Consider the following 16,772-nt stretch of genomic DNA (forward strand, 5'->3'; position numbering starts at 1 on the left):
TCCAGGCTCCACAAAACTTTCCATGGTTTACCCTAGATGCTTCACATGCCCTGGTTCAAACCATTGACAGCACGTCGACCCTGGAAAACCAGACTATTCGAATTCAATCTATTCCTTGCACACCTTTCACCCTCCTGCATGTTCAGGCCCCGATCGCTCAAAATCTTTTTCACTCTATCTTTCCACCTCCAATTTGGTCTCCCACTTCTCTTCGTTCCCTCCACCTCTGACACATATATCCTCTTTGTCAATTTTTCCTTACTCATTCTCTCCATCCGACCAAACCATTTCAAAACACCCTCTTCTGATCTCTCAACCACACTCTTTTTATTACCACACATCTCTCTTACCCTTTCATTACTTACTCAATCAAAGCACCTCACAACACATATTGTCCTCAAACATCCCATTTCCAGCACATCCACCCTCCTCTGCACAACTCTATCCATAGCCCACGCCTTGCAACCATATAACATTGTTGGAACTGCTATTCCTTCAAACATACCCATTTTTTCTTTCCGAGATGTTCTCACCATAAGCACATTTTTTAATGCTCCCAGAACTTTCGCCCCTCCCCCACCCGATGACTCACTTCCACTTCCATGGTTCCATCCGCTACCAAATCCACTCCCAGAAATCTAAAACACTCCATTTCCTTCAGTTTTTCTCCACTGAAACTTACCTCCCAATTGACTTGTCCCTCAACCCTACTGTACCTAATAACCTTGCTCTTATTCACATTTACTCTCAGCTTTCTTCTTTCACACACTTTCCCAAACCCAGTCACCAGCTTCTGCAGTTTCTCCCATGAATCAGCCACCAGCACTGTATCATCAGCAAACAACTGACTCACTTCCCAAGCTCTCTCATCCACAACAGACTGCATACTTACACCTCTCTCCAAAACTTGACTTTACTTCCCTAACAACCTCATCCATAAACAAACTAAACAACCATGGAGACATCACGCACCCCTGGCACAAACCGACACTCACTGAGAACCAATCACTTTCCTCTCTTCCCACTCGCACACATGCCTTACATCCTTGATAAAAACTTTTCACTGCTTCTAACAACTTGCCTCCCACACCATATATTCTTAATACCTTCCACAGAGCATCTCTATCAACTCTACCATACGCCTTCTCCAAATCCATAAATGCTACATACGAATCCGTTCACTTTTCTAAGTATCTCTCACATACATTCTTCAAAGCAAACACCTGATCCACACATCCTCTACCACTTCTGAAACCACACTGCTCTTCCCCAATCTGATGCTCTGTACATGCCTTCACCCTCTCAATCAATACCCTCCCATACAATTTCCCAGGAATACTCAACAAACTTATACCTTGTATCGTTATTATTATACTTTGTCGCTGCCTCCCACGTTAGCGAGGTAGCGCAAGGAAACAGACGAAATAAAGAACACGAACATATACATATCAACATATACATACATAATTATATATAATTACTATACTTTGACGCTGTCTCCCGCATTAGCGAGGTAGCGCAAGGAAACAGACGAAAGAATGGCCCAACCCACCCACATACACATGTATATACATAAACGCCCCCACATGCACATGTACATACCTATACATTTCAACGTATACATACAAATACATACACAGATATATACATATATACACATGTACCTATTCATATCCCTGGGGACAGGAGAGAAAGAATACTTCTCACGCATTCCTCACGTGTCGTAGAAGGCGACTGAAGGGGATGGGAGTGGGGGGCTGGAAACCCTCCCCTCCTTGTATTTTAACTTTAAAAGGGGAAACAGAAGAAGGAGTCACACGGGGAGTGCTCATCCTCCTCGAAGGCTCAGATTGGGGTGTCTAAATGTGTGTGGATGTAACCAAGATGAGAAAAAAGGAGAGATAGGTAGTATGTTTGAGGAAAGGAACCCTGGATATTTTAGCTCTGAGTGAAACGAAGCTCAAGGGTAAAGGGGAAGAGTGGTTTGGGAATCTCTTGGGAGTAAAGTCAGCGGTTAGTGAGAGGATAAGAGCTAGGGAAGGAGTAGCACTACTCCTGAAACAGGAGTGGTGGGAGTATGTGATAGAGTGTAAGAAAGTAAACTCTAGATTGATATGGGTAAAACTGAAATTGGATGGAGAGAGGTGGATGATTATTGGTGCATATGCACCTAGGCATGAGAAGAAAGATCATGAGAGGCAAGTGTTTTGGGAGCAGCTGAGTGAGTGTGTTAGTAGTTTTGATGCACAAAACCGGGTTATAGTGATGGGTGATTTGAATGCAAAGGTGAGTAATGTGGTAGTTCAGGGAATAATTGGTGTACATGGGGTGTTCAGTGTTGTAAATGGAAATGGTGAAGAGCTTGTAGATTTATGTGCTGAAAAAAGGACTGGTGATTGAGAATACCTGGTTTAAAAAGAGAGAAATACATAAGTATATGTATGTAAGCAGGAGAGATGGCCAGAGAGCGTTATTGGATTACGTGTTAATTGTTAGGTGCGCGAAAGAGAGACTTTTGGATGTTAAAGTGCTGAGAGGTGCAACTGGAGAGATGTCTGATCATTTTCTTGTGGAAGCGAAGGTGAAATTTGTAGAGGTTTTCAGAAAAGAAGAGAGAATGTTGGGGTGAAGAGAGTGGTGAGAGTAAGTGAGCTTGGGAAGGAGACTTGTAAGAGGAAGTACCAGGACAGAATGGAGTACAGAATGGAAAAAGGTGAGAACAAAGGACATAATGGGAGTGGGGGAGGAATGGGATGTATTTCGGGAAGCAGTGATGGCTTGCGCAAAAGATGCTTGTGGCATGAGAAGCGTGGGAGGTGGGCAGATTAGAAAGGGTAGTGAGTGGTGGGATGAAGAAGTAAGATTATTAGTAAAAGAGAAGAGAGAGGCATTTGGATGATTTTTGTAGGGAAATAATGCAAATGACTGGGAGATGTATAAAAGAAAGAGGCAGGAGGTCAAGAGAAAGATGCAAGAAGCAAAAAAGAGGGCAAATGGGAGTTGGGGTGAGAGAGTATCATCAAATTTTACGGAGAATACAAAGATGTTTTGGAAGGAGGTAAAAGAAAAGTGCGTAAGACAAGGGAACAAATGGAACCTTTAGTGAAGGGGGCTAATGGGGAGGTGATAACAAGTAGTGATGATGTGAGAAGGAGATGGAGTGAGTATTTTGAAGGTTTGTTGAATGTTTGATGACAAGTGTGGCAGATACAGGGTGTTTTGGTCGAGGTGGTGTGCAAAGTGAGAGGGTTAAGGAGAATGATTTGGTAAACAGAGAAGAGGTAGTACAAGTTTTGCAGAAGATGAAAGCTGGCAAGGCAGAGGGTTTGGATGGTATTGCAGTGGAATTTAATAAAAAAAAGGGGGTGACTGTATTGTTGACTGGTTGGTAAGGTTATTTAATGTATGTATGACTCATGGTACGATGCCTGAGGATTCGTAGAATACTTGCATAATGCCACTGTACAAAGGCAAAGGGAATAAAAGTGAGTGATCAAATTTCAGAGGTATAAGTTTGTTGAGTATTCCTGGGAAATTATATGGAAGGGCATTCATTGATAGGGCAAAGGCATGTACAGAGCATCAGACTGGGGAAGAGCAGTGTGGTTTCAGAAGTAGAAGAGGATATGTGGATCAGGTGTTTGCTTTGAAGAATGTATGTGAGAAATACTTTGAAAGGCAAATGGATTTGTATCTAACATTTATGGATCTGGAGAAGGCATATGATAGAGTTGACAGAGATGCTCTGTGGTGGGTATTAAGAATATATGGTGTGGGAGGCAAGTGTTAGCAGTGAAAAGTTTTTATCGAGGATGTAAGGCATGTGTACGTGTAGGAAGAGAGGAAAGTGATTGGTTCTCAGTGAATGTTGGTTTGTGGCAGGGGTGTGTGATGTCTCCATGAAAGTTTAATTTGTTTATGGATGGCGTTGTTAGGGAGGTGAATGTAAGAGTTTTGGAAAGAGGGGCAAGTATGCAGTCTGTTGTGGATGAGAGAGCGTGGGAAGTGAGTCAGTTGTTGTTCGCTGATGATACAGCGCTGGTGGCTGATTCAGGTGAGAAACTGCAGAAGCTGGTGACTGAGTTTGGTAAAGTGTGTGAAAGAAGAAAGCTGAGAGTAAATGTGAATAAGAGCAAGTTATTAGGTACAGTAGGGTTGAGGGACAAGTCAATTGGGAGGTAAGTTTGAATGGAGAAAAACTGGAGGAAGTGAAGCGTTTTAGATATCTGGGAGTGGATTTGGCAGCGGATGAAACCATGGAAACAGAAGTGAATCATAGGGTAGGGGAGGGGGTGAAAGTTCTGGGAGCATTGAAGAATGTGTGGAAGTCGAGAACATAAAGCAAAAATGGGTATATTTGAGGGAATAGTGGTTCCAATAATGTTATATGGTTGCGAGGCGTGGGCTATAGATAGAGTTGTGTAGAGGAGGGTGGATGTGGTGGTAATGAGATGTTTGAGGACAATATGTGGTGTGAGGTGGTTTGATCGAGTAAGTAATGATAGGTTAAGAGAGATGAGTGGAAATAATAAGAGTGGGGTTGAGAGAGCAGAAGAGGGTGTTTTGAAATGGTTTGGTCACATGGAGAGAATGAGAGAGGAAAGATTGACCAAGAGGATATGTGTGTCAGAGGTGGAGGGAACGAGGAGAAGTGGGAGACCAAATTGGAGGTGGAAAGATGGAGTGAAAAAGATTTTGAGTGATCGGGGCCTGAACATGCAGGAGGGTGAAAGGCATGCAAGGAATAGAGTGAATTGGAATGATGTGGTATACCGGGGTCTATGTGCTGTCGATGGATTGAACCAGGGCATGTGAAGCATCTGGGGTAAACCATGGAAAGTTCTGTGGGGCCTGGATGTGGAAAGGGAGCTGTGGTTTCGGTGCATTATTACATGTCAGCTAGAGACTGTGTGAACGAATGTGGCCTTTGTTGTCTTTTCCCAGCGCTACCTCGTGCACATGCGGGGGAGGGGGCTGTTATTTCATCTGTGGTGGGGTGGCGATGGGAATGATAAAGGCAGTCAGTATGAATTATGTACATGTGTATATATGTATATGTTTGTGGTTATATATATGTATACACTGAGATGTATAGGTATGTATATTTGCGTGTGTGGACATGTATGTATATACATGTGTATGTGGGTGGGTTGGGCCACTCTTTCATCTGTTTCCTTGTGCTACCTCGCTAATGTAGGAGACAGCGACAAAGGAAAATATAATAAACCTATTCATACATGCTGCCTTTATCCATTCCTGCTGCCACCCTGTCACACATGAAATGACACCTCCCTCCCCCCACAAGCGTGTCAGGTAGCACCAGGAAACAATAATAAAGGCCACATTCATTCACACTCAGTCTCTAGCTGTCTTGTGTAATGCACCCAAACCACAGCTCCCTTTCCACATCCAGACCCCACATAACTTTCCATGGTTTACCCAAGACGCTTCACATGCACTGGCTCAATCCATTAACAGCACGATGACCCCAGTATACCACATCCCTCCAATTCACTCTATTCCTTGCATGCCTTTCACCCTCCTGTATGTTCAGGCCCCGATTGCTCAAAATCTTTTTCACTCCATCCTTCCACCTCCAATTTGGTCTCCCACTTCTCCACGTTCCCTCCACCTCTGACACATACATTCTCTTTGTCAATCTTTCCTTACTCATTCTCTCCATGTGACCAAACCATTTCAATACACCCTCTTCTGCTCTCTCAACCACACTCATTTTATTACCACACATCTCTCACCCTTTCATTACTTACTTGATCAAACCACCTTATACCACATATTGTCCTCAAACATCTCATTTCCAACACATCCACCCTCATCCGCACAGCCCTATCTATTACCCATGCCTCACAACCGTATAACATTGTTGGAACCACTATTCCTTCAAACATACCCATTTTTGCTCCCCAAGATAATGTTCTCGCCTTCCACACATTCTTCAAAGCACGCAGAATCTTTGCCTCCTCCCCCACCCAGTGACCCTATCTGCTTCCATGGTTCCATCCGCTGCCAAATCCACTCCCATATATCCAAAACACTTCACTTCCTTTGGTTTTTCTCCATTCAAACTTACCTCCCAATTTACTTGTCCCTCAACCCTACTGTACCTAATAACCTTGCTCTTATTCATATTTACTCTCAGCTTTCTTCTTTCACACACTTTACCAAACTCAATCATCAACTTCTGCAGTCTCTCATCTGAATCAGCCACCAGTGCTATATCAGCAGCGAACACCAACTGACTCACTTCCCAAGCCCTCTCATCCACAACAGACTGCATACTTGCCCTTCTCTCCAAAACTCTTGCATTCACCTCCCTAACAACCCCATCCACAAACAAATTAAACAACCATGGAGACATTACACATCCCTGCCGCAAACTGACATTCACCAGGAACCAGTCACTTTCCTCTCTTCCTAATCATACACATGCCTTACATCCTCGATAAAACTTTTTCACTGCTTCTAGCAACTTACCTCCCACACCATATACTCTTAATACCTTCCACAGAGCATCTCTATCAACTCTATCATATGCCTTCTCCAGATCTGTAAATGCCACATACAAATCCATCAGCTTTTCTAAGTATATCTCACATATATTCTCCAAAGTAAACACCTGATCGATACATCCTCCACCACTTCTGCTCTTCCCTAATCTGGTGCTCTGTACATGCCTTAACCCTCTCAATCAATACCCTCCCATATCATCTCACAGGAATACTCTACAAACGTATACCTCTGTAATTTGAACACTCACCTTTATCCCCTTTGCCTTTCTACAATGGCACTATACATGCATTCTACCAATCTTAAGGCACTACTTCTCCATGAACCATACATACACTGAACATCCTCACCAACCAATCAACAACACAGTCAACCCCTTTTTTAATAAATTCCACAGCAATAGCATCCAAACCCACCACCTTGCTGGCTTTCATCTTCAGCAATGCTTTCACTACCTCTTCTCTGTTTACCAAATCATTCTCCCTGACATACATGTACATATACATACACAGCCATATACATATATACACATGTACATGTTTATACTCGCTTGCCCTCATCCATTCCTGGCACCACCCAGCCTCACAGGAATAGCATCGCCACCGTGAGTAACTGATGGAGCGCCAAGAAAAAAGACAAAAGAAAAAGGCCACATCCAGTCACACTCAGTCTCTAGTTATTAAATGCAATGCATCGAAACCACAGCTCCCTATCCACATCCAGGCCCCACAGACCTTTCCATAGTTTACCTCAGATGGTTCACATGCCCTGGTTCAGTCCACTGACAGCACATTGACCACAGTATACCACATCATTCAGTTTCACTCTATTCCATGCATAACTCTCACTGGTATACTTAATTTTCTTCTTGATTCCACAATTTTCTTTTTGATGCCTTCCCTTTTCATCCTACATAGCTCAATTGCAACAACTACAACATCTCTAGACATTTGGATTTCATCTGTTCCAGCATACTGTTAAACTGTGCAAAAGACTTAAATCTTCCACAATCACTACATCAAGTGTCCATGTGAACAATTTTAAATCTTAAAAATTATTTGCGATACACAACTCAGAGTAATTATACATTACCATATGATCTAACCAATTCCATTTCACATATAAGTAACCCACCTTCCCAAATAACCACATTACAGTAAATGCATTTGGTTGTAGCAATACAACTGACTTAGCAACACTTGTGAGCAGCTGAATGAATTCACCCAATACTATAATTTTTGAGTGTAGCACAAGATAGTGTATACAATGATACATTTGGCTTTTGAATTCAAAATACACACAAGGCTAAACAAAACATTCAATACAGGCACCTCTCAGTTCATGCAATACAGTAATTATACATTTGAAAATTTTTTTTTTTTATTATTATTATACTTTGTCGCTGTCTCCTGCGTTTGCGAGGTAGCGCAAGGAAACAGACGAAAGAAATGGCCCAACCCCCCCCCATACACATGTATATACATACGTCCACACACGCAAATATACATACCTACACAGCTTTCCATGGTTTACCCCAGACGCTTCACATGCCTTGATTCAATCCACTGACAGCACGTCAACCCCGGTATACCACATCGCTCCAATTCACTCTATTCCTTGCCCTCCTTTCACCCTCCTGCATGTTCAGGCCCCGATCACACAAAATCTTTTTCACTCCATCTTTCCACCTCCAATTTGGTCTCCCTCTTCTCCTCGTTCCCTCCACCTCCGACACATATATCCTCTTGGTCAATCTTTCCTCACTCATACTCTCCATGTGCCCAAACCACTTCAAAACACCCTCTTCTGCTCTCTCAACCACGCTCTTTTTATTTCCACACATCTCTCTTACCCTTACGTTACTCACTCGATCAAACCACCTCACACCACACATTGTCCTCAAACATCTCATTTCCAGCACATCCATCCTCCTGCGCCCAACTCTATCCATAGCCCATGCCTCGCAACCATACAACATTGTTGGAACCACTATTCCTTCAAACATACCCATTTTTGCTTTCCGAGATAATGTTCTCAACTTCCACACATTCTTCAAGGCCCCCAGAATTTTCGCCCCCTCCCCCACCCTATGATCCACTTCCGCTTCCATGGTTCCATCCGCTGCCAGATCCACTCCCAGATATCTAAAACACTTCACTTCCTCCAGTTTTTCTCCATTCAAACTCACCTCCCAATTGACTTGACCCTCAACCCTACTGTACCTAATAACCTTGCTCTTATTCACATTTACTCTTAACTTTCTTCTTCCACACACTTTACCAAACTCAGTCACCAGCTTCTGCAGTTTCTCACATGAATCAGCCACCAGCACTGTATCATCAGCGAACAACAACTGACTCACTTCCCAAGCTCTCTCATCCCCAACAGACTTCATACTTGCCCCTCTTTCCAAAACTCTTGCATTTACCTCCCTAACAACCCCATCCATAAACAAATTAAACAACCATGGAGACATCACACACCCCTGCCGCAAACCTACATTCACTGAGAACCAATCACTTTCCTCTCTTCCTACACGTACACATGCCTTACATCCTCGATAAAAACTTTTCACTGCTTCTAACAACTTTCCTCCCACACCATATATTCTTAATACCTTCCACAGAGCATCTCTATCAACTCTATCATATGCCTTCTCCAGATCCATAAATGCTACATACAAATCCATTTGCTTTTCTAAGTATTTCTCACATACATTCTTCAAAGCAAACACCTGATCCACACATCCTCTACCACTTCTGAAACCATACTGCTCTTCCCCAATCTGATGCTCTGTACATGCCTTCACCCTCTCAATCAATACCCTCCCATATAATTTACCAGGAACACTCAACAAACTTATACCTCCGTAATTTGAGCACTCACTCTTATCCCCTTTGCCTTTGTACAATGGCACTATGCACGCATTCCGCCAATCCTCAGGCACCTCACCATGAGTCATACATACATTAAATAACCTTACCAACCAGTCAACAATACAGTCACCCCCTTTTTTAATAAATTCCACTGCAATACCATCCAAACCTGCTGCCTTGCCGGCTTTCATCTTCCGCAAAGCTTTCACTACCTCTTCTCTGTTTACCAAATCATTTTCCCTAACCCTCTCACTTTGCACACCACCTCGACCAAAACACCCTATATCTGCCACTCTATCATCAAACACATTCAACAAACCTTCAAAATACTCACTCCATCTCCTTCTCACATCACCACTACTTGTTATCACCTCCCCATTTGCGCCCTTCACTGAAGTTCCCATTTGAAAATAGTTGGGTAAATAAAAAATGCACACATCAAACAATGTAAACAGTGGGGATTAGGTGGTTTTGTTCCTGGTGTAACTTTAACTGCAAAAGACCTTCATTCCAGAGCTCTTCCTTATTCAATTCTAGCATCTCCATATCACCCTCCTCAACCCTGTCACAGTTGACTTTTTTTACCATTTCCACAATGAGTAAATACATTCTTGACACTTCAGTGTCAACATCAAAACTCCAGAGTCCATGAACAAACAGATGGCAAAGCTTCTGTTCATACAAGCACCAATGATTTCCTTCCAAGCCTCAGTGATGATCATGATGGCATCCCTGATGATGAAGGCATTCCAGAATTCCATCAGAGTCATGTGGTCATTCTCTGTAGCCTTCAAGAGCTTTGCAAAAGTTCCCCACAGATGGTAGACCTTAAAGGTAAATGTCACCCCTTATTCTGTGGCTGGATTAGGGATATAGTGTTGGTCAGAAAAAGGACTACTTTGGTGTTCTAACTAAGGTCCGCCATTGAAGGTAGATGGCCAGGGGCATTATTGATAAGAAAATTTTGAAACATACTTTCCTTCTCACAGTACTCCTTCGACTCTACATGGAGCTTTGCAGCAAAATAATCACAGAAATCTTTGCCTTCTATCCACCCCTTTAGAATAGAATAATAATAGACAGGCAAAATTGCTTCATCTATCCTGTAAGAGCCCTCAGATTTCCCAAATGATAGACCATTAATGGTTTAAACTTACAATCACCTTCAGAGTTGCTCCTTACAATCAACATAATGCAATTCTTGGCAGCTTTGAATCATGGTGCAATCTTCTCTTCAAGGGAAATGTGGTTATCGAAGGTATTCTTTTTCAAAACAATCTGGCCTAAGCCATGATACAAATCTGCTTGGGAGAATAACCGCCTTACTCAATAATGGTCTTGATGGTGTTTGGGAAATTTCTTGGCAGCTATGACTTCAGCAGAAGCAGCCTCACCAGTCTACTTGATTTGCAAACCAACCAAAACTTGCTTGAAATGTTTCCCCTGCTCCTTCCACTTACAAGTCATCATATATACTTGGGCCTTTGCTTGTATCATAAGCATGTGACAAACATTTTCATGAGTTTTGTGTTCAATCCATGTGCTCATCATTCAATCCATTCTCTACATGATTGAACTCTGGGAATACAAGGTCTTTGATGCAGCAATTAATGCTCCACTCTTGGTACTCTCCTTGATCTTCTCTGCACTATCATGAATACCTCATAGATTCACTAAGTCCAAGGAAACACTTAATATCAACTGTTTGTTCATCTCTCTCATAACATTTGAGCACATTTATCTTAACCAAAATGGTGATGGTGTAACACTCAGCACCAGTAATACCAGAGGAACTTAAAGGATGCTTTGCTGGCTTGATGCAGGGGGCAAAACACATGCAATATACAATATACTGCAGCACAAAACACTGTAGCACTCTGAGACTATAGACTATATACATGCCATGCATATGCACTCGTACTGTTCTGGCAATGTCACACCCCCACGCTGTAGCCTAATGGTGGTTGCATTATTCCAAACGTAAACTCGAGTAAATTCATAAAAGGTGTATATGGACCACGTGCATTATTCTAAAAATGGCATAAATCAAGAGGTACCTGTATAAAGAGCTAAGATGTTATACTGTTTCAAATCTGGTCAAGTTTCTGCGATAAGTGTGAGAGTATGTGGGCCAAAACAGACAGCATAGCTAAAAGAAAAACTCAGTGTTTCTAAGGAATTAACAGTGCAAGGGGATCAAATTACAAAGACAACTATGAAGAATGGGAAATGCTATTTAAATCACTGAAACAAATACAGTACCTGGCATAGAGGCGTGGAGTCCATGGTTCCAATTGATTTGGAAATCTGAAGGATAAGTCACCTAAGGCAATGATGGTGTTGGCACGGATTACAGCTTCTTCAGACTTCTCCAGGATTGTGAAAAGCAGCTGTGAAAGTAATGTTCTTCTTTACTCATTCTGTTTCCAATATTAGTTATAGTCTACCTATTCTATGCCTCTATATCTTTATTTTCACAACAAATATTTATGATTAACCAGCAATACCAAAAATGTAGGCAGTGACCTGCATGCATGTTCTCCGGGATATTCTCTGTAAATAACATGATTAAGACCTTTATCATATCTCAGTATTTCCAGTAGGGAAGTGTTAGTCTTCTCCATCTTTCACTATCAACTTAACCATAGCAGCAACAGCTCGCTCACTTTGGGCTTCCTTTCAGCTAATAAAGAGACTGCTAGAGATAACATTTTCAGCTTACTCCTCATGGCCACCCAACAGCTCAGACTTACAAATCTCTGGCATCAAATACTTGCATTTGATACATAGAAATCTACTTTAAAAAAAGAGAGGGGAATGTAGAGGTCGGTAAGAAAACTACAAAAAAGCTCATGAGATACAGCCTTGGGGTAAAAAGTCCTTCAAATTTTCAAAACCTACATTTCTCCCCTCTGCAATCTGTCCCAAGATCGAAAGCATATCCACATGAAGGAAAAGAGTTTACAGAAAAACCTTCATTTGAGAAAAACAAATCCACAAGCAAAAATATATACATTCACTGATAATATAGAAGCGTATTGGAATCTCTCTCCAGATAAAGGAATCCCTAGAGCCACCCATGGTACATCCACAATTCTAAACTAAGGAACTGTCTGACAAAAGTGGTACAAGTGTGCCAAAGAACCTTTTCCTAAATTCCTCCAATGAAAGGTTCTCAAGGAAAGCTATGGAAGAAGCTACCTTCTTCACACTGTTGGCTCTAACGAAAAGCCCAGGTTAAGACGATTAAACTTCTAAATCCACATCAAGATATTTCTGCCCAAAAGAGACTTCAAGGTTGCAGATGGCACAAATAAGAGGTTCCCTTGATAATCTTTTAAGTCTAAATGGCCTCTAAGAGATTTAACTGGCCAAAAGGCACGATGCTTTCTAGTTGAGGTCTTTCAAGACTTGATGATAAAAAGGCAATTTCTAAATCTAACGGTGTCAAAATAATATCAATCTAAGGTTAGAATTTACTTATCCATAAGAAACTGTCATCTAAAAGAAGATTCTTCTGTCTAAACATAAGATGTAATTCAATATTTCTCCTCCTAAAGTCCACTGATATAACAAAAAATTTCATATGAAAAAGCTGAGAAGCCAAACTAACAGAAATACTACTTGATTATAAAAAGTCTAGGAATTTTGAATGCTCCCACTTGGGCTGCAGTAGAGAAGCAACTGGTCTCATAAAAACGGGAGACATTTATCCTAAACATGGTCTGTCAGATTAATACCAGAACCATGAGAAAGGGGTTCTCAAAGAGCACTGTTATGAGAAGTGATTGTAATAGTGTTACTAGCCTTATACTTCTCATGAAAAACAGGTAGTGAAGAACTCCAAATATAAAACTTCAATGACACCTGAGACCTAAGACTCCAAGGAAGGAGAGAAAGGCTTTCCTGACTGGTTGGTACTGTCTTCAAACAGGATGACAAAATGCTGTGTAATAAGTTATCGGCTAGGTATTCTTCAAGGCTCAGCCTGAAGAAGTGTGCAAGAAAGTCCATGTGAGTAAATTTCTGAATTCAGGACTTTGAGGTTTGATCCTGCAAAAAAGCTGAGGTGAACTAAAAGAAACTGAGGTATCACCCATGGAGAATGGCTGAGCTGGAGAAGTCTCTGGTACCAAGGTCAGTTTATTTGCCCTACTTTGGGGCTTCCGGCATTAATAAACACCAAAACCCAGCTATTCTGAGAACTTTGCCATGATGTACTATGGGAAAGATATAAATCTAGTTCTAATGATTCCAATCCTGGGAAAGAATGTCTGTTGCTATTGTCTTCATGTCTAAAATTAGTCATACTCAAGTCAGTAGGTTCAGGTGGTAAAGACATCAATGTAGGATGCAACTCCTAAGGAAAGGATCCAAATGAAATTCTTCTTCCCTACTGTATGTGATCATGGAAAGGCATCTACCTAGATGTTGCATACTCCTTGGAGACAAGAAGCTAAAAAGGGGAGACTTTTGGATATAGCCTGGGAGAGAGTTTTTTTCTGACATCTCCATGAGAGGTAAGGATATGCAAAAGCCCTTTTCATCAAGCAGTGCACAGCCACAGTAATCAGATATCATAGTCTGCACCCAGTCATTAGGATATTCAGGAAAACCCTTGCACCTCCATCCATGGGCCCTCACGTAACTGTCCTTTTAAAAGAATGGAATCCCATTCTTGAATTGATGGATCCATCCAAACATCAAGGGAACTAAGTCGAAGTCTCTAGGATATGAGCTCCTGGTATACCAACTTAAGGATTTAAAAAGTTCCAGAGAAAGTTCTCAAGGAAAATATCTGCTTTATGCAGGAAAACATTTGTGTACCCAGAAGGTACCTTTTTTTGCCTGCAACCTTACCATGTTTTTGTAATACGGTTACAACACTATACTTTCCCTGAAGTTGCTTTCATTGACATTGAGACACCAAGGTCTGGAACTGTAAGACAATACAGCTGTATGAAGTCCTAGCCATATAAAGTTTTGGCTGAGAATTAAGCAGGACATGTCCAAGTTGATAATAAAATCTACTTCTTAAGAGGAGTTCAGGACTTGAAGTCCTCCTCTGGCACATTCCTTCTGTGAAGGTGAAATCACCAAAAAGTTGTCAAGGTAAAACAAAATCATGGCTTTACAAGATGTTCAAGTTTTGCATGTAAGGTCAAAATTACCATTATAAAACTCTGTGGGACTAAGAATAACCCAAATGGCATCATCTTGAATGCTTAACCCAAATGGCATCATCTTGAATGCTAACTGTATATCACGATGAATGCCAAAAACTTTTCATTTTGGGGTGTACTGGAATGTGTCAGTTAGTACTCATAAAATCTATGCTGCCTGTCCAGCTATTCAACCATAAAGTTTGGCAGAAAATCTATAAAGTGGATATCCTGAACCTGTTTCAGTACAGTATGTGGGTATTTAGAAAAGACAAACACAAAATCATTCTTTTCCTATTTGACAGTTTTGGCTAAGTATAAATGATAACAACTGGTCTTACTGAAGGCTCTATGATGTTCTTGCCTATCATTCACGTAATCTATTCCCATAATAGCTATGACAGGGGCTGTCCTAAAACTTTCTTGATGATGCTGTAAAGAAAATTTCAATATCGAAGCTGTTGAATCATTTAAGTATCTTAAAGTCTTCTATTAATTTGCCTTGGACATGTCTCTTGCTAAGGCAGAACAAGTTTAAGTCTTATAATCTCCTCATATGGTTTGTTATGCAGGGAAGGAATCAATCTAGTTGCTCTTCATTGCATTGTCTCCAGTTTAAGAATATCATTGCTCAAGTGGGGGGGGGTTCAAAACTGCACTGCATATTTGAAGTATGGTCTAACTAGAATTAGGTATAGTGCCAATATCACAACCTTGCTTTTGCATATAGTTTCTTTTCATAAATCTTAACATCCTATTTGCTTTCTTAGCAGCTTCATTACAATGCAGGAAGATTTTGAAGTTGTGGCAGACAGTGATCCCTAACACTAGGGGGTGTCCTTTATCTTGTGGTCCTATCAGTTCATAATAAAAATTTTTGTTGAGGTTTCCTCCTTGAAACAGCTGTCATAAACTGACGTTAAATGGCATTTGCCATTTTCTAGACCATTCAGTGATTTTATCTAGATACTCTTGTAGTCTTAGCCTACATTCTTCAATCAATATGGTATTGCTAATCTTTGTCATCTGCAAATTTAGACACCAAGTTAGTCAGCCCTAAGTCAATATTGTTAATATCAGTGATGAAAAGTATAGACTGAAGTACAGATCCCTGGGGGACCCCACCAGTAAAGGGTGACTGCAGTGATGATTCACCATTCATTATGACTCTCTGCCTCCTATCACATAACAGGCTTCAATCCAATTTCCTGTGTGTTGGACTTTATGCATCAATCTAATGTGGGGAATTTTGCTGAATACTTTCCAGAAGTCCAAAAGTATCATAAATAAGAGAATGAGAGGCAATGGTAGCACATGGCACTCACCATGTTTTGCTTGTTGGATAATGCTGTTTCTATAAAACAACTCCTCCTTTGGTTCACCCTGGACTGACTTCAAAACATGAATGTAATCTTCTTTTAGTTACTGGATGAACCTCTCTAATCTAGCATGTTTTGAATCTGCTGCCATTAGTCTGTGGATCTGCCACCAGGGTGGCGCTGTTAGCAGCATTAAGGAGTCAAAATCTGTTTACATGCAGCTGAGCTAATTAACAATCCTGTTAATTTCTTATATTCAGTTTTTCGTTAAAAATGAATGCCAGAAAATTTAAAGTTTTGGAAAACTTTGAAAGGTGCCAGGAGTACAGACAGTGCACTTGTAAAGTGGTTTAAGTTCTGACATAATAAATGTGTAAGCATTTCTGGGGAGATGCTTATCAAGCAGGCCAAAGTCATTCACAGAGAACTAAAGCTAGACTATGACTGTAAGTATTCATAAGGATGGTTATACAAATACAAGTGGAGACAAGGAATTTCAGCACACAGTGTGTGCAGAGAAAAGTGTAGTGCAGACATGGAAGCTTGTAGAGTAAGACTGTATTAAAAGAATTGATAAAAACTCCTATTCTCTATCAAATAACCAACAGCAATATGTACAGGGAAAGAAGTGTACGAACCGGATGCCTGGCTGGGACAGACACAGCATGGGCTGGCTACCTTGATGATAACAATAAAACAACAATAGTAACAAGAGTCAACCAAAGCCAACTACTAACCTATGGTCATTTGTTACATTAACTACTCATCAAAAAGCTGTAACAAAGTTTGCTATAAAATTTGCACAGTTAGCGGCAGCAGAAAATTGAGCCCCGGAACAAGTGTATGATGCTAACAAATCTGCTCTGTACTGACGTCATATGCCACAA

General features: G+C 41.1%; 1 protein-coding gene across 1 annotated transcript in view; it reads right to left on the minus strand.

The window, feature by feature from the left end:
* Window positions 1–16,772, minus strand: part of LOC139755260 (condensin complex subunit 1-like) — a 549,693-nt gene that overhangs the window by 118,097 nt on the left and 414,824 nt on the right. The window contains exon 23 of the mRNA XM_071673408.1: window positions 11,667–11,794. Within this exon, the coding sequence (XP_071529509.1) occupies window positions 11,667–11,794 (128 nt within the window). The remainder of the gene's footprint in view (window positions 1–11,666; window positions 11,795–16,772) is intronic.

Source organism: Panulirus ornatus, chromosome 1, assembly GCF_036320965.1.
Source record: "Panulirus ornatus isolate Po-2019 chromosome 1, ASM3632096v1, whole genome shotgun sequence".
In the NCBI taxonomy this organism is placed as follows: Eukaryota; Metazoa; Arthropoda; class Malacostraca; order Decapoda; family Palinuridae; genus Panulirus; species Panulirus ornatus.